This window comes from Aspergillus japonicus (assembly GCF_003184785.1).
Source record: "Aspergillus japonicus CBS 114.51 unplaced genomic scaffold BO86scaffold_58, whole genome shotgun sequence".
NCBI classification, from domain to species: domain Eukaryota; kingdom Fungi; phylum Ascomycota; class Eurotiomycetes; order Eurotiales; family Aspergillaceae; genus Aspergillus; species Aspergillus japonicus.
The window spans coordinates 134,978-153,034 of NW_020291695.1; the positions used below are offsets into that span (position 1 = coordinate 134,978).

Consider the following 18,057-nt stretch of genomic DNA (forward strand, 5'->3'; position numbering starts at 1 on the left):
GAGAGAGAGAGAAAGGCAACTATTCTATTATCTGTTTTCTGCAGGAGTTCTGCAGCAATTTACTCCAGCATCCTGCAGAATGAGTTTGTTTGTTGTTTGTTTCTTTTTCTCCTCTTCTCCCCCCTCTCATTCCCTCTCATCCCCACTCTCATTTGCTGGCCCTTGTTTGCCAACCTGCAGCATGAGATTCTGGACCCTCAACAAGCAGGGAAACGCCCAATCAACAAAAGCCATAGAGAGATAGAGCTAGCACAGGACTAACTTATTTGCTTTCGGAGTTCTAGGTGGGCCAAGTCAACAGGACTATTGTTCATTCTGCACAACCATCACAAGCATATGATTCGTCTACCTTACGTCTACCTTATTCGTCCCCCCCCTCCCCCTCCACTTCGATTATCATCGGAAAGTAGTAGCTCAACTGCTGACTAGTCAGATTGTCAAGATGGTATGGTTACGAGGGATGGCCGGGACGGCCAGGGCCGTCGGGCAGATGGGACAACAGACACGCGGCCGGATAGCGGATGGACGATTATCCTGGCAGATCAGAATCAGACGAGGAACAGGGTTCGGATGGATGGACCCCGGACAGATAGACAGCTGGAGGAGCGAACAAGGCTGTCCTAGGCAAGGCAAGCGCAAGCAAGGCAAGGGGACGTGCCATCGTGCTTGTCGTCGCTGGCCTTCCATCTATCCACCCACTCAGCCCACCCCATTCCTGCTCTGCTCTCCCCTATCCTGCCAGTCGGCAGTGCTTTTCACCCACCCTCCCCACCGTTACATCACTGTCGTCCTTTCCCCGTCCCTGGGGAAGCTAATCTAGCCGCCCCCACCTGCAGCTGCGGACGTGCAGAACGTTAGGCCTGCCTCCTGCAGGACCCGACATTATTAGTGCAGAATCTTTGACAGGTGACTATTCAAAAAAGTGCTGGCGCCTGACAGGGGTGATTCACCGTGCTAAATAGCCTACATAGCTGGGTGACTATCGCGAAGAAGCAGAAACAAATAGTAAGCTGCAGATCGTGGATGTCGCTTCGCTTCATCCCTAGCTGCTTGTTGCTCCTGCTGCTGGTCCATTCACTATGCAGCAGTCTCGACAGGTCTCATTCGATGGGGAGATGAGATGGTCTGGACTTCTGTACTTGTGCATGGCCACTCGTGTCGTGGCAGAGGAATAAAGGTATATGCAGAAATGGTGTGCTATTGCTCCGTTCCTAGTTAGTTGTCTGGATTATTTGCAGTGCGAGCAAGCTGCCAGCAGGGAACGAAGAAAAGTGTCTTTCGAAAGTACTAATATGAACCGGGCTAGACCAATTCGTCTGCCCGATAAAAGAGCGCATATATTGTAGATGCGATATACAGCTCGGGGAGAACACAAAATGTCGGCGGACAGTTACCCCCTTCTCGATTGTCAGATGGGTTGAAAGTCTATGGTCCGATCTGAGAAAAGCTTCAGCGGGACCGATCCTATCAAGCTTCAGGCCTAATCGAGCGGGAGAAGCCGTGATTCCGATCCCCTTTGATAGACCATTAGGGTTCCATCGAATGAGCTTGTTACCTTTCTTGGAAAGTGTCTAATCTAACAGAAATACTCTTGATTGAAATGTAGGTACGGAGTAGGTCCTGTGTGGACTGAACTAGCTAGTGAATTTCAAACGTGGCGTGTGATCATTCCGAAAAGAAAAATCAGTATATGCTCCCCGGCCCCCCTTTCCTTATCTATGGTTTTTATTTGGTTATTCCGTATGCCTGCAACGCCATGACCTCTCTCTAAACCAGAAGAAGATGTTCGGAGCAAAAGGGAAAATAAAGAAACGTAGAAACTGTATCCGGTACCCCAGTGCAAGCAATTCCAGTCGAAGCAAAATGAGTTATGGGAAAAAGTTGTGTGTTAAGACAAGGTAGGCCAGAACACAGGATCCTGACGAGTGAGAAGATTGCGGAGACAGTTAGATCGATAGATGTGTGTAGTAGTAGGTAGTATGAAACGAACACGTCCGAATGCATTCACAGGGTATTGGAAGCGGACCAGCAGGCAAACAAGAAAGACGAATCCAACAGGTCAGCTACCTTCGCCCCCCGGCGCCTCAAACGACAGCAATGCCGGATAAATGGAACATGCCAGGTCTGTTCAAGCGGTCAAGCGAGTCCTATAGTAGTCATAATCAAAAGATCCGCGGTAGGGCCAATCGCTTTTGTCCAGCCAATGCAAGCACGTAATCAGGCGACGGGATGTGACAAAATCAGTTCCGATTATTGCGCTTTAGTTCGAACCTGACTGAGTAGAGGAGGTGCCAGGCTTGGGCGCGACCGCAGGTGGTCCCAGCGGCGGGATGCGGTTGAGGGAAGGCGAGGACATGAGCGATTGCTGGCCGTTCAGTTGCGCCTGCTGTCGGAGGGCATTTTCCCTCTGCCGGCGCTCCTCTTGCTCCGGGGTCATGCACTTGATCGGCGGCGGGATCGGTGCGTCGGGCGAGCTTCTGCCCATCAACTTGGGGCTGGGCTCGAGTCTCTGAATCGGCGGAAGAACGGGCGCGCCGGCGATGCTGCCCGAGGTCATGGGCCGGGGCGATTGCTTGGTCGGGCTGATCCCTGAGAAGGGCACGCCGTGTGAGCTCTGCGGCGGCGACGACCGGCTGCCACCACCACCACCACCAGCAGTAGGGGTGGCGATGAAAGACGGTCGGCCATTGCTGAGTGGGGGCAGCTGGACATTGCTGTTGCCCGTGTTGGGGCGTGGAGTCTGATGCTGGCCGTGCGGTGTCCAGGGAGCCATCTGGTCCGATAATGCCACGGGAGGAAAGCCTGCCAGCGGACCGACGTCGCGATTTCCCTGGGTCGGCGACATAGAGGGACGGTTTTGGATGGGAGACGGAAGGGTTGGGCTGTGTGCGGAATGAGATGACGATGGGCGCCGTCCAAAGAGGCCACCGCCATTGAAAGCTTCGCGACCGTTAAGCGGTAGGTGCATTGAAGGAAGTTTGGGAGGCAGTTCCTTGGATGCTGGAGTAAAGCCATTCATGCCTTTTGACGGGGAGAATGGAGCCCGAGGGGGACTCAACGGCGCTGCATGCGCGGACGAGGGTCGGCGCTCAGGAGACGCTGGAGGCATAGAGGGAGGTTGATCCGAAGTCCGAGAGATCATGTGTGGTAGGGATGGTATTTGTTTTGAGGGAGACTCAATTGAAGGCATGGCGCCAGTAGGCGGAGCTTGTTTCGTGGCTGGAAGGGGGGATGTTTCCGCGTCCCTGATCTTCTGCTCGCCATCGGCAGCGCCTGAGGGTGAAGTTGAGGAACCGAGTCGGAATTTCAACGGGGGAATCTTGGGCTTCTTCGCCTCCTCATCGCGCCTCTTGCAGTCATCGCAGACAAAATGGAAGTCTTCGCGCTCGGCCTCGTGTTTGGGGATACCGAGGCATTTGCTGTGTTGCCACACATTGCACTTTTCGCATGCGACGCTATGAGAGCCATCGTCCTACTTTATATTAGCAGACGCGTGTTATCATCGGCGCTTAGAACTTACCAGGTTCTGACCGTGAACACCGCAGCCCGAGCAATCAAATGTCCACTGATCTTCTTGGGAAAGATCTTCGAGATTCTTCCGATATCTTTCCATCTCAGCCCTGAGATGTCTCTCGGATGCTCTGCTCTCGCCTCGCTCGACCTTCTTGTGCTCTTCCTCAATGCGCTGCAATTCGTTTTCGTGCAGAATGCGCTTGCGCTCGCGATCCTTGGTGCGCTGCTCACGAGTGATGATGCGTGAGCGTCTCTCTGTCTCAAGCTTCTTCAATCTTTCTTCCTCCTTGAGAGCCGCGGCTAACTCAGTTTCCCGTTTACGCGATGCCTCAAAAGCTTCGCGCTCTTGTCTTTCTTTCTCCGCCTTTCCGGCCAGTCGACTGGACCGCTTGGCGCCTGCAAGCAGCTGCATGTTCGCAAGCTCCTTCTCACGCTTGACCTTTTGTCGCTGATGGGACTCCTCTTCCTTTTCGATAATGGGAAGGACCTGCTCCACAATCCGATCACGGAGAATCTTCTCATCGGGGTCTCTAGTCTTTTGGATCGTCTCCAGGAATTGCTGGTAGTCCGAGAGCGTGATAGCAATGCATTCCCACTGCATATCTGCGAAGGGATCCTTGGAGGCTTCCCCATCCGCAGCATTGTCATTCTCCTCTTCGGATTCTTCCACAGGGTCAGCCCCAGTCACCTTTCTCCGTTTGGACGCTCTGACCGCCCGGGCGCTCTTTCGCCTTGACTTGCTCTTAACCGGCTTGGGTGCTGGGATCGGGGGATCGGTCCGACGATAGAGTCTGTTGTCGTCCAAGATGTAATAGTATCGTCCATCGCGATCGTAGCCTATCTCCTCGATGCGCTAGGAACGGAACCAAAAAGGTGAGCGACCTGAGCATCACGAGATCTTCCCGCAGGGAGGCACCTACCCATTGTGTCTGATCCAGCTCGCGCTGTTCCGGCATCTTGTCACGGATGCGGTCGGGGTTCCAGAAAGTCCAAATGGACAGTTGATGGAGAACGCGAAGCTTCAAGAACACATCGAACTCCAAGAACTTATTGGGAACCTCATCATAGCCGAAGGGGTTCGTGATATGGGGGGCCTTCGCGTTGTATTGACGTCGCGTATACTCATCGAAGTTGTCGAACCTAAGAGCAAGAAGGGCATTTGCGTCAGCAGTAACACACAGGTAAATTGAGTCCGTGACGGGGACGTACGTGAGGCCACGATGCGACGACACCCATTTGAGGAGACAAAGTCCGATCTCCAGGAGTTTTTCTGACGACTCCGGCTTCATACACTCATTTTCCAGGTCCTAAGAGCAAGCGCGAAGCGCCAAATGTCAGTTGCTTGCGAAGAAAGTGCGACCGGTGGGAAGGAGGATAGCAAGGAGAGCAGAGCAGCCCGGGCAAGAAAAAAATAAATGAAGGGAGCCTCAGCCGCACGGATGATGCACCCATACCTCAATTCCAAAATCCTCATCAATCTTCATAGGTTTCCCAAAGATGTGGATGTACTGCATAAGATTTGCAAATTCCCAGCAGTTCCGCAGCTTCTGAAGGAGGCCCTGTTCCTCATGTAGCTGCTCCGGAGCAGCGTCCACCTCGGAGCGGGCGCGCTTTCGCGATACCATGATGGCGGATCAAGACCATCAAAAGGCGCCGCAGCGCAAGACAAGGTTCCGACGGGAGCGGCGAATCCGCGTCTGCAGTGAGAGGGGAGATTTTGTGATCGGATTGGAACGTAAGTAATGATATGATATGATACGTGGGAGATCACGAGAGTAAATTGCACAGAAGGTGGCTCAATGTAACAAGCGGAGGGAGGGCAAGGGCGGTGATCGACGGGATGGTGGTGGATAGTAAGTTAGTAGTAGTACTGAGTAGACACAGGAAATCGTTCGGGGCTGGGCAGAAGAGATGAATGAGCTCACTGTCTCCGTACCGTCTCACTGCTTAAACCCGGCGGCGGCGCGTCGAGACCCCCGGTCAGGTGACGTGGTGCCCGTCGATGGGTTTGGTCTGGTTTGGTTCGTTTGATAGTGGCGCATCGATAAGCCCTTCATTCCAATATTGATTCACCCCTCTGTTGTTCAAGGCTGCGCTTTTTTCTGTAAATAGTGGATTTTGATATTAACTAAGAATATAGAGGCAGTATGCATGCAGTGGTGAAGAAAAAAAAAAAGAAGAAGAAGAAGAAGAAGAAGAAGAAGAAGAAAGACACAAAGCCCATCAACAACAGTTGCACTCATTATAGGCAAATGGAAGTTTTCACACAGTAGACAGAAGCAGAACCAGCTTAACCATAACACAACAGAGAGTAAAGGAGGAAAATAAAAACAACAACAACTAAATCTTGGTATCTCGCTCAAAGAGGGTCTATCTCACTCAGATGGAGGATGTGGAAAGTGGATCATAGAGGACAAGCAAAATGCACAAAGACAAATAGCGCCATCCGTATCCACGCCACCGCACAGCCAAACCATTGTGACCGAAATGGAAAAAAAGTGTTCAACACTGGGGGCAATGGAAAAGAAAAACAGGAGGAAGAATGAAGTTATAACAAAATCACAGCAGGCCCGGAACAGAAAAGCCCAGGCAATGCGAATAGAAAACAGCAAACCCTTTGATAATAATGGACGAAGAAACCCAAGCGCAAGCGGTGGTCCCCTACCTAGTTTTCTTCTTTTTTCCTTCCCCACTTGATCGCCTTCATCTCCATCCTCTTCCGGTGGTTTTTTTGTATCTCAATCTTATATTTTCATCTCGTCAATGCATTGCCATACCACGTAGTTTGCGCCTTGTAATCCATGTTTCGCCTAGAGCCGGTCCCATGCATGTCGTAAGGTTGTCAAATATACCAAGTAATAAATCAAAAGAGAAAAAGATGCTTTTGAGACTTTTTACATGGCAACACCCGGTGCGCCGTCGGAGACATTATCCGAGAGGTTGATGAGAAGCTGCGCCAGGCAACGCTTGGTGGCAGCGTCATCGCGGAGGACAGAGGAGAAGGTCGCATCTCGCAACGGTTCGGGAAGACACTGTCGCAGAGCTTCCCGCGCTCTGCTGTTGTCGCTCAAACTGTTCAACCGTCAGCACGTGTGATCCATGCGGGGCGGGGTATGACGGAGAAGTAGGCTTACCGAAGGAAACAACGTACGACATGTTTGAGAAGTCGAACAGTCTGTTGCTCCACAAGTTGAGTAACCATATTACTTAAGACAGTCCCCACGGCGTAGAATCTCTCGTAGGTCGCGCAGATGTACGCCAGGCCGATATCATCGAGGAGAATTTTTTGCACGATGAAAATTGCGACCGTCTTGCTCAGCTCAGAGCCTGTCTCCATGATGCGAAGGCAGAGAGGGATGATTTCGGTAGTGAGAAGGAAGTTGATAACATCAGAGGAGTCATTCTTGACCAGGGCTCCGATCACTCCGAGCGAGGTGAGACGAAGGTACTCGAAAGGGCGCGACTTGGACGTCGTGTTGAGAAAGGGGTATAGAAAAAGGGGAATGTGCGCTATGCGAGCGAGAGCGATCATATGTCAGAAGTGCTTCATGGCTATGAGACTTTCAGAGGACCACGTACCGTTCAGAAATAGAGTGCGGGTCTCATTGTGGGAAGCGACACACTGAAGCAGAGCCAGCGCATTGCAAACTCGATTCGAGGCGGCGGCAGTGAGCTGAGAAGGGTTCAACAGCGGGTATACAGAGATGATTTCTTGAAGTAGTGCAGTCATGACTCCTAGACGTCCGGATTATGTTAGTTGCCACCCAGATTGGTGAAGCCGGCCAGCATCGAGACCGTACCAAAAGAATGCCAGATCACCAGCGCGAGCTCCGGAACCTGCTCTCTCTTCTTGCTGAGCTCCATGAGAGCCGCCTCTCTGCGATTCGGATCCAGGAGTTCTGCGACCCAGATGAAGACCTTGCGGTTCTCATCGCTGATCCCGCCATCCATCACCGACACCGCACCCGACAAAGCACCATCCCCACCTAACCCTCCAGCACCGGCTCCCTGCGAAGGGTTACCAGCACCGGCATTTCCTGCCATAGCGATACGGGTGTAGTGTTGTTGTTGAGCGGCGGCGGCGGCGGCAGCGGCCGCCTGAACTTGGGCATGCTGTTGGGCGACCAAAGAATGCTGCTGTTGCTGAGCCTGGTGCGGGTGGGCTTGGTGATGCTGCTGCTGCTGCTGCTGCTGATGTTGCAGCCACGAGGGATCAGCCTGCGGGTACTGATGCTGATGAGAAAAAACGTGCTGGGTCTGCGTTTGAAGCATGACGGGGTTGGCGAAGACTCGGAGCACGACGGGGACTCGTAATCCTCAGGAGGGAGGAAGGAAGACCTTGGAACAGCCCTGGGCGGATAAAAACCGGACTAAGACAGGGAATGTCGAGGGGAGGGTTCAGAGTGTGTCAAGAAGCCAAGCTCGAGATTGTACTCATGGATATGGGCTATGTACACTGGATGTGTGTATGTGATTGTGGGGGGGGGTTGTGGTGTTGGGGGGCGAAGTTGATTTGAATGTCGGGGTGGTGAGGAGGACGGAGCGTGGAATTGATGAGTGAATTGGAATGGACTGCCAGTTGGGACTTGAACTTGAGACTACGGGAGGCGGGGAGGCACTGGTTCCGCCCGGGCAGTTTGTGCCGTGCTTACTACTACTACGGAGTAAGTTACTAGCTAAGGAGGAGTAACTTAGTCACTTAGTCACTTAGTAACTTAGTAGTCGGAGTTTCGCCTGGACCCTTTTCTTGGAACAACTCCCCGAGTCCCAGATCTGAGACGAGTCAATGATCACCCACCTTCAAACAATGTGATACATACTTTGCTTTTTTCTTTCTTTCTCAGACCGGAGACCGAAGTACTTGAGTCAAACCCCATGTCATTTTCCTCCCAGCCCCGTCTTCGGACCGTTGATAGGCGCCTTGCAGGTTACACCGTGAGAAATGCGCACGAGTTGATCTGGCAGGTGCATGATTATCTTTGTCGCCAACTCGGAATTCAAGCAATAGGTACGATCGGAAGCAAGTACATTCAGACTCTCAGGCTCGATGCAGCCTGTGCATGTGGCCATCTTATTTGCCGGCCTCAGAGGGAATAGTACTACTGTACACCGGTACATTCCGGTAAAATTCAAGATACCAAGAACAGCATCTTTCCGATCTACTGCTTGCTCATCTTTTTTCACCGTCTCCACAGCGATCTTTGATCAGATTCTGTCATGATTTTCATATTCTTCATATTTACATCCGCCTTCCCAGGTCTTGCATCGATTGGGGAAATAAACATCGCGATCATCCGAAACATTAGCACATCGCGGGGGTTCGCATAATAACATGACAACATAAGGCTTCATCATACATGGAAAGTTCTTCAGTGAGGAAACCGAAGGAAACGTCATAATACACACGCCGGGAACCTGATAGAGCGCCGATACATGCAAACAGCTTGTGAGAATAAGCAAGAAAGAAAAAAGAAAGGGGACCATTGTGACCAGTAAATCGTTACCCAAGTTCGTCGAGTTCGTTCCGTCAATTCATTATCTTCGTGAGCGCGTACGAGATCGTCTGGAGCGTCTTGTCTCTCGCGTGCGCCGGTCTTCAGTGATCTCGCTGCCTAAACAGTACTGAGTTAGCATTCCGAATGACATCAATCCCGCAAGAATGCGCAAGCGCTTACCATCGTTGGTGTAATAATCAGAGTAGTAGTAATAACTACTTGGGTATGTGGAATCCGTCTTCTCGTCGTCATCGCGGTGGTCTCTGCTTCTCTTCAATCCCAGACACAGTGCAAGTGCGCCCAGTATAATTCCAACGGTAGCCAAGCCATTCCAGGAAGACTTCTTCTTCTCGCCCGCAGTTGATGTTGCAGCTGCAGGCCGGCTTCCGAACCAGGTCCGTCCTTCAGGCCGAGTGGCCCCATGCGCATGCGAATGACGATGGTAACGCTCTTCGACGTAGGTCGTCTCCTTTCTCCTTCTACGACCGCAGCCCAGACAAGCGAAGAGAGAGTCCAGAATACCACGGCAGCACAGGCAAGCGCATAGTAGCAGCAACAGGATGACGCCGGCAATTGTTCCGATGACGATTCCTGCAATCGCACCACCACTCAATCCACCACTTGAAGCTTTCATTCCGATCACCGTTGAGCCAGCCGTGTTAACAGGAGCAATAAAGCCCTGAGTGGTTGTTATCGAGGCCGTGTGTGTGGCTGTCGATAGAGTCGTGCCTCGGACGGCCGGTGTGGCGGTTCCCGTGGCCCAAATGGATGTACTCCCCAAGATGCACTGGTTGCTGTAGCAGACGTACGCAGGGCCGCAGCAGTCACTACCGCAGATAGTCTCCCCGACGCTGGCATCGCAGCTGGAGCCGGACGAAGTAGCCGAGATGTAGCTGCTCCATGTGGAAGTGAACGTAGCAGTCTCCGTCTCGGTCCTGACATAGGTTGTGGTAAAGTACTCCCAGCTGCCGCTGCCGCCAGCACTTACGCACTCGGCTTGGCCATTGCTATTGGTACTACATGACTCGCTAGAGCTGCAGCAGAGCTGGCTATAGTAGCCGCAGGGATTTGCGCAGCGCTTCTCTAAGACCGTGCCATTGGCATAATCAGGCTCTTCGTACTCCAAGACCGTCGCAATTTCGGTTGGGGTTGTAGTTGAAGTCGCCGTCGCCGTCGCCGTCGCAGGCGCAGTGGCCGGTGAGATCGCCGTCACGGGCTGAAGGTTTAGTAACGGGAGTATAGAGATGGCCGACTGCAGTATGCGGGACATATGCATGGCGAAGAGAGAACGTCTGATTAGCGATGACAGCCACGGAGGGGCGTATACTGGGGCTCTGGAATGTTTTCAGGATTCTGATCGTTCTGAGCGATGTCCAGGATTCAGGCTTATCACAACACCCGTGTCAACGGCCCCGTAGTATGGTAGCCGAGCTTCATGCAACTGACAAAAGCATACAGCAAACAAAGCCAAGCAATGGACTGGAATGCAAGACTGTCAATAGTGTGGATATCGATAAACGAGAGAATGTCTCCGCGAAATCAAGAATGAGCAAAGAGATAGAGAGAGAAAGAGGGCGGCGGGGGAGAGAGAGTGTGTGTGTGTGAACTGAACTAGACCGAGGAGGAGCTGTTCATGCAGTCGAGTTTCCGACGTCTCCCTTCCTGTCTTTTGATCCCAGCCTCCGTGCCGTCGTCTCCCCAACCACCGCATTTTATGCGACAAGCAACCACCAATCACTGCCAACCCGCAATGAAGGAGCGAAGGAGTCATGATTGTCAGTCAACTTACGCTTCATAGATTAAAAATGGAAATTCGGGGGGCTGGGAGAACCCACTCAGTGCACACTCTGTTGCCCCTCCGGCGTGCACCGGTCAATTGTTCCACTGCCCCTCCCGTCTAGTCTATCATTTCACCCGCTGCTTGCTTTCTTCCCCTCTTTGCTTGAGGAGGTTCCTGACAGCGTCATCATCCGCTTGCACCAGTCACCCTCATGCTGGGCAAAAATTATACGCAAACTAAGGAATTTAGCCTGCGAAACAATGTTGGGCTCCACCACTCTAGAGGATTTTTCCGTGACGAGACTGATTGTCGGTCTGGCCATGGTCTTCCCTGATTTGATGCCCGGGTGGACGTTCTGTCAGGTACTGACTGCATGTCTTCGACCACACCGTCATAAATCAGGTATTCAGGCATGGATACCTACTACCAGTACCAGCACCAGCACCAGCACCAGCACCAGCACCTCTTACGTGTCGTCCGAGGCCAATGCAATTCCTTACTTGGGCAGTGACTTTGGCGTATGAGTGATGCAGTAAGCCACCGTGGATCTGACCTATGATCTGACCTACACTATACACGGACCCAGTTTGTACTAAGTATGTTCCGCTCATCACCGGTCTAGAAAGCCCTATTTATAACAATGCGTTGATGAAGCGGTGTGTGCCCCCCCCCCCGGTAATGCGCACATCAGACCAGTATGGATCTCGTTGTCGTATTCCCACTTTACACCCAATCCGAACTAGAATCGTGCTCGAGCTATACTTCATTGGAAAGATATAGCACTTCATCCTGCGTGTGCATTGATGCTATCTCATTGTCATTTCTTATATACAAGATTCTCCGCGAATACATCACAGTCATGCTAGCCTTAAAACTTCCGAACATAGCACATCATCGTCAAATCGTTTCATAAGCCAGATCCCACCGAAGGAAGATCCAGGGCCATATATAAGCGTCAAAAGCTCCGAAGACTGTCAAGAGTTTCGAAACTGGTCATCAATTGTCATCCCATTCGCATCCCAACCGATTCAGTCATAAATTGCCAGCAAGCATATATATCCATATTCCGTACGTATCGACATGGAAGCCCGACTCCTCGTAGGACAGCCTCACATGAACATTCCAGCCACTCCGATGAACATGCCGAAGAGAAGGTCCTCGAGGCTGGAAGTGCGTTTGGGGCCTGTCGCTCGGTTCTCGTAAACGCCAGTGGTGTATGCCGCGCAGTATCCAATGTTCAGGCCATGGCAAGCCTCCAGACTGAGACTAGAGCATGTCGACATAGCTGCTGAGACGCCGGCCCGAGTCGTCCCCGAACCGCCGTCTACGGCAACCGTCACTGCATACCCGCCGCCGAGCTGTGACAGACAGCCGGTATACTCGCTCTGGCATAAAGAATAGTAGGATGTGCAGACCTGGGCATTGGAGAACGAGGTCGGGATGACGACGAATGGGTAGGCGGCTGCGAGAGTTGAGCCCGTGAGGGTGACACTGGTCGGCCCGGCGGTGGTTTGCGTAGCGCTGGCTGTCTGAGGGAATCGGAAGCTGCTGGTAGAATCTCCGACCACGACTACTCCGGTCCCCGTCGCAGATAGCGTCCCCGTGCAGCTAGCTCCGGTCGGGCAGCAGGCGATATTGTTGGCATCGTCACGAGTACAGATGGTGTTGTCCTTGCAGCAGATATCAGAATGGCCCAGCTTGGAACAACCGTCATAACCAGATGGACAGTTGCCGTCCCGCTTTCTTAGAATCTGTAGCACCTCAAATGCTCTGCGTCTAGACTCTGCAACCTGCGGCTGCGAGAATGGTAGTGTCTCGATTGAGGGTGCTGCTGTCTCTATCGATAAAGCCGTCGAGGCGAGGAATGCGACCGAGATCCACCCGAAAAGCTTCATTCTTGAGGGCTAGGGCTGTTGTGCGCCCGCCAAATTGTGTCAGAAATGGGTGTGTAGCGTGGAGTAATGACTGTGAGTCGGTGCTCACAATGGCTGCCGTTTCTGTCGAGTTGCGATCAGTGTAGGTACCTTCGACTTTGATCCGATGCGATAGTTGCAGAGCGATCAACAAACTTCTCGAAGCGGCCGAGGCAATCTATAGATAAGGGAGAGATTAGCTATCGCTGCGATGGGGTTAATAGGAAATTATGAACTCAACCAGACTTGCAAAAGAAGACTCACAGGGTGACTGACTGAAAGTAGAACCTCACCTTCCAGCCTATGAATTGGAGCAATCAAGTCTGCAGCGGATCAGGGTGGGTGATGGAAAGCTGGCGCTGCATCTTCCGGCCGTTCAGGCAGCGCCGTCTCCACCAGAGACTAGAGCTCCCCTGCCACAGCAACGGACCGGCGCCCGCGGTGGTTTCTAATCCCGGGCCTCCTGCCGCCCATGCTGGAATAATAATGGAGCCCGCTTGTTTCCTATTTTTGGCCAAGTGAACCATCCTAGGTACAGTACGGAGTACGGGACGGTGTGGTCGGGAAACGCCCCGGGTGTCCGCCGGTGGCCCCTTCGCTCCCTTGGTTATCGACGATGTGGATAAAGTCTGCTCCATTCACAACGGCAATTGATAGGCAGGGTCCTGGTGATGTCATTCCTATAATCTCAATCTACTATGACTACCACCTACCGAGCATACTCCGTCCCATACCTACCTACCTCCAACTCCTCCCACATCCTAAACCACACGAAGCGATACACAGAATTTGGTTGCTGTACCCGTGACGCTGCCTGCAAACTTCAACCACACCAGACTTATTTGCTCGCTTGTATTACCAATCCAGCGTGTCAATTCAAGGGTTATGATCGTACAGGTCGAGAAACATGGTCAGGCATGTGATTTGGGAGGGGCTTGCTGATTCATATGTGAAATGAATACGAAGGAGCCTTACCTTACAGCTCCATTCACCTGCGCACTTTACCCCCCGTCACTCATGCTTAAATTAGTACATTGTTAAAAGACACCCACACTGCTAACGGGCAGAGATAAAAACTCCTCTAGCTTGAACCAGCATGTCAACCAGCGAACCTACTCCCATGACAATCCCCATCGTGGATTTCAAAGCATGGTTCAGCACTGAAGATGAAGCCGCCCGCCGACGGGTTGCACAAGAGCTTGTGGAAGCATGTCAGCAAGTTGGCTTCGTTTACATCATCAATCACTCTCTGCCCGAGCATCTTCTCGACTCGACGTTTGACTGGATGAGACGCTTGTTCGAGCTCCCGGAGGACATTAAAATGCAAGCACCTCATCCTGAGGGGTGGGCAGTGCATCGAGGGTACTCCTGGCCGGGCTTGGAGAAAGTTTCTCAGACTATCAGCACTGGAGACGATGAAGAGACACGGCAGAGGCTGAGAGAAGTGCCAGATGTCAAGGTGTGTCTGATGGCTCAACGTATCGACCCTGCATAGGCCCTTGAAGCAGTCCTGGATTGATATGTCTTAACGACTTTGGACTCTTGTAGGAAATCTATGATATCGGAAGTGAAGAGAACACTGCTCAGCCAAACCAGTGGATGCCCGAAGAGGCACTGGCGGGCTTTCGCAGCTCTATGAATCGGTTTTACTGGGATTGTAACGGGGTGGGCATCGAGGTTCTCCGCGCTCTTGCACTTGGCTTGAACCTGGACGATGAGAATCACTTGGTCAAAAAGCACTCAGGCCATAACAATCAGTTGCGACTTCTACACTATCTACCGGTTCCAGCGGATGATCTTGAAAAAGATCGGATAGCTCGGTGTCCTGCACACACGGACTGGAGCTCAATCACGATGCTTTTCCAGGATGATTGCGGTGGCTTAGAGGTGGAAGACATCTCCCAGCCGGGCAATTTTGTCCCCGCTGCTCCTGTCAAGAATGCAATCGTCATGAATGTTGGAGATTTCTTGCAGCGATGGAGTAATGGTTAGTATCTTTCTCTTGAAGTGTTGACGATGCTGACTGGTACAGACCGTCTTCGGTCTACTAATCACCGGGTCAGACTCCCGCAGTTATCCGATCGTTTTGAGGGCAGTAATCGTATGACGCGCGAACGCTTTTCCATTCCGTACTTCATGGCTCCAGACCCTGATTCGGTCATCGAGTGCATCCCATCGTGCATGAGGGAGGGTGAACCGGCCAAGTATGAGCCGATCACTCAAGAAGGTTACAATCAGATGCGGGCATCGATGATGTATTAGGTTTGGTTCAATCGGGAACAACCTTGAGCACAGATCTTCCAACCAAGGTCATTTTCAAGAAGTAGCAGATAACGAACTACTCCAAACTATTAGCCCTGAACCCTACCTCGGGTTCTTAGAAGAGTAATCAACCTTCACCGCCTACAGCCATGCCCAATCAGAAACAGGAGACGTCCATGCGTTCATCACCTGGCAGCGACAGCACGTAATCAATCATTTACGGAGTACTATCACCAGCGACACTTCTAATACCGACGTCCGACTTTTGAGGCGACGACAACATCCTTTCAACTTCTCAAGCCAATAATCTATTTTCCACGTCTACAAACGCTCGAATTGCCCTCTCGAAAGAGCGAATATAAGGACCGACGCGATCTACCCCTCCCTCCTCCAGCCCCTCAACTCCGACACCAACCATCATAATGTCCATCCCCAACGAAGCTCTGCAGAAGGTCAGTCACGAGTCCCAAGTTCCAGACCCCATACCTCCGTAACAACACATTAAACTAACATCTTGACAGATCCTGCAAGAAATCGAGGCCCAGGCCATCAGCTCCCAACAGCAATTGGGCATTACCAAGGCTCAGATCACCACCAAACAGCGTGACATCCGCATGCTCGAGCTCACATCCAAGGAGATCGGAGACCTACCCAAAGAGACGCGTGTGTATGAGGGTGTTGGAAAGATGTAAGGCTCCCTCTCCCCACTGATCTCATGCATGTTTCCCAATATCCAGGGAGGCGGATGGTTTACTATTTGCCTACGGGGACATCCACCGCCTTCACTTCTCCCTTCCTGCTCTATAACCATTTCGAGATTCTCCTCTGGCGATATCGCAACCACATGATGCAATGACTAACCATCTGGATAATCGCAAACAGGTTCGTCGCAGTCCCCATCCCCACCATCGACAGGCGGATATCCAGCGAGAGCAACGAGCTCAAATCTGAGATTACGGGATTGGAGAAGAAGTTACATTACCTGGAGATGACGCATAAGAATAGCCGGGAGAACTTGGAGCAGATCTTGAAGGCCGGGCGTGCTTGAGCTGCTGCTTGTCTATACTTCATCAGAACAAAATCGGGCGCCGTGGTGTCTTTCGCTTTCTTTCTTCTTGTGGATATTTGTTTAATCATTATACCTTTTCCGCCAAAGGGTGTGTGTCTGTGTGAGAGCAGGTCTACAATGTACATGATGGAGGGGTTTCGGGGAGACTTCGGGAGGGCAAAGAACTGTCAGTTCCGTTTATCCTCATGGACCGAAGTCAAGCCATCCGACAGGTGGTACGGATCAGAGGAATCGATCATGTAGGTAGGAGTCGATGCCGGTGGGATGGTTCTTTTTGCCTGCGCACAAGATGATATCACCCCGATCACGACACCCAGAACCAGGGACGCGGCTGGAGCGGCAACCCTCATCCTTGCTGGGACACAGCGTGTGTATGTCTCAGACCATGCATATCCGAGGAGAAGCATTGGGAGATCGGAAGGATGACAGCAGCCACGGCATCCTCTGACCTCACTCGATGGGCCTGCTTGCTGCTTTGCTTGCTGCTTTGCTTGCTAATTGCTCGACCATTCGAGACGTGAGTGCTCAATCCGCCATCTCTTATTCATTCGGACCATCGCTTATCTGTGTGGATGGCTCTGTAGTCATGTCCGTGGCTCCAATTCCAGGCTCTTCCAAATATAATAGGTCGGTATAACACGACGGGTTATGCGTTCAGGATGCATACATGTACCCTGGAGCTTACTTGGCTCAGGCCACCAGTAGCAAGCAGCGTTCTAGACGTTTTCGAGGGCACACACCTGTCGGACATGTAACATGCATCCTGTGTATCGAGGGTGAACATCGATGTACCTCGTAAGCAACCTAGAACGAAGATCCATATGTCCACTCGTCGTTTTATCTCCTTATCGGTTGCGTGAATATGCATTGTGACCAAAAGTACCTTCTTGTGTAAGCAATGATGAGTGACTGTCAGCTCGGCTGGATTTGTTTAGGGTCATACAAGATGTCGAATTCCAGGATAATGGCTGATCTGTGTCGCTCTTGGTGTGGCGATCAGACAATTGTCCTTGGTGGAGTGTAGCAGTGTCCTGACCGGTTACTCTTACTTGACTTCGAAGCGAACGATACCGCTCACGTTCATTTGCACGCTCAGCTCCATGAATCCGAGGAGTCATATCAATCTTTGAGCCCTGCAACACTGGCTACGACTATAGCAAGTCACCCCAGTAACAACATGATTCCGATCGGTGAAAGCTCGCTCTTACCTCGATCCAGGTACGAATCATGGAATACAAGGTGACACAGAAGTACAACCAGGAAGCGAGGTGACACGAGCTGTCTTTGCTATTCATAGCTTTAAAAGGCAAAGAATAGGAAAAAACCTCCAAAGAGACAGATAGCATGATGATCGCCCGTTCAGCCACGGCAATTAGTCTCGATCCTGGGGAATCCAACAGCCAATTCGGCGTCATATGTCTTAGAATTGCACGACTGAGAGAGCACATCCACAACTCCATCATCCTTATCTTGCTCAGCCTCAAGACCATACCCCTCAAGGATGATGCTTGGTCGGAAGCTCTGCGACACCCTCTGGATGAAACCCTGGCCCGCAACTTCCATCTGAGTTCAGCCAGTCGACTGTAGCATGGCACGTACAGTACATAGCAGCACATGGCAATTAGTGCACTGATCCTTGTGCAAATCTACCTTCAGGCTACAAAAACGCCACCAGACATCCTGCTTCCAGAACAGACGCTCCTGCCGTCGACACAATCTCGGCGTTGATAGAATCACGTTCAACGCCCTCCTGAAGTTCTGCGAAGTTGCGGGGCAAAGAACCCAGAAAAAGGAAAAATGACATGTAAATCATTTCCTTTTCTCCGCTGCTCCAACAACACGACCCAGCCTTCCCCCGGGGGATTTCCTTGCATGATGATGGCGACGAAGGGACCCTCTCTCTCCTCCGCGGATCGACTGGCATACGTACCGGTCCTTCTCAGCCTTGGAGAAACAAGAATAGTAAAGGGCTATCTATTTGTTAGGTTTCAGCCGATCCAGACCAAGATTGCCTGACAGCCGGCA

At 51.8% G+C, this 18,057-nt stretch overlaps 6 protein-coding genes across 6 annotated transcripts; 2 read left to right on the forward strand and 4 right to left on the reverse strand.

The window, feature by feature from the left end:
* Nucleotides 1–2,260: 2,260 nt before the first annotated feature.
* Nucleotides 2,261–5,138, reverse strand: BO86DRAFT_421604 (putative PHD finger domain protein; the record flags this gene model as incomplete). The annotated part of the gene is made up of 5 exons (XM_025675289.1): nt 2,261–3,472; nt 3,521–4,366; nt 4,434–4,653; nt 4,723–4,820; nt 4,968–5,138. The coding sequence occupies 5 exons, from the start codon at nt 5,136–5,138 to the stop codon at nt 2,261–2,263; spliced, it is 2,547 nt and encodes an 848-aa protein (XP_025524305.1).
* A 1,170-nt stretch (nt 5,139–6,308) lies between these two features.
* On the reverse strand, nt 6,309–7,872 carry BO86DRAFT_181897 (Rcd1-like cell differentiation family protein). The gene is made up of 4 exons (XM_025666602.1): nt 7,314–7,872; nt 7,093–7,248; nt 6,648–7,023; nt 6,309–6,585 (listed from the first exon to the last, which is right to left on the reverse strand). The coding sequence occupies exons 1-4, from the start codon at nt 7,783–7,785 to the stop codon at nt 6,408–6,410; spliced, it is 1,182 nt and encodes a 393-aa protein (XP_025524306.1). The 5' UTR covers nt 7,786–7,872; the 3' UTR covers nt 6,309–6,407.
* A 1,176-nt stretch (nt 7,873–9,048) lies between these two features.
* Nucleotides 9,049–10,278, reverse strand: BO86DRAFT_320793 (uncharacterized protein; the record flags this gene model as incomplete). Its single annotated transcript, XM_025668312.1, has 2 exons — nt 9,049–9,125; nt 9,189–10,278. 2 exons carry the CDS (start codon nt 10,276–10,278, stop codon nt 9,049–9,051), a joined length of 1,167 nt encoding a protein of 388 aa, XP_025524307.1.
* A 1,619-nt stretch (nt 10,279–11,897) lies between these two features.
* Nucleotides 11,898–13,175, reverse strand: BO86DRAFT_382190 (uncharacterized protein; the record flags this gene model as incomplete). The annotated part of the gene is made up of 4 exons (XM_025670804.1): nt 11,898–12,584; nt 12,772–12,879; nt 12,966–13,002; nt 13,132–13,175. 4 exons carry the CDS (start codon nt 13,173–13,175, stop codon nt 11,898–11,900), a joined length of 876 nt encoding a protein of 291 aa, XP_025524308.1.
* Nucleotides 13,176–13,821: 646 nt separating this feature from the next.
* On the forward strand, nt 13,822–14,963 carry BO86DRAFT_320761 (isopenicillin N synthase family dioxygenase; the record flags this gene model as incomplete). Its single annotated transcript, XM_025668311.1, has 3 exons — nt 13,822–14,160; nt 14,250–14,688; nt 14,734–14,963. The coding sequence occupies 3 exons, from the start codon at nt 13,822–13,824 to the stop codon at nt 14,961–14,963; spliced, it is 1,008 nt and encodes a 335-aa protein (XP_025524309.1).
* Nucleotides 14,964–15,385: 422 nt separating this feature from the next.
* Nucleotides 15,386–16,011, forward strand: BO86DRAFT_382192 (putative prefoldin subunit 1; the record flags this gene model as incomplete). Its single annotated transcript, XM_025670805.1, has 3 exons — nt 15,386–15,415; nt 15,485–15,651; nt 15,846–16,011. 3 exons carry the CDS (start codon nt 15,386–15,388, stop codon nt 16,009–16,011), a joined length of 363 nt encoding a protein of 120 aa, XP_025524310.1.
* Nucleotides 16,012–18,057: the final 2,046 nt, after the last annotated feature.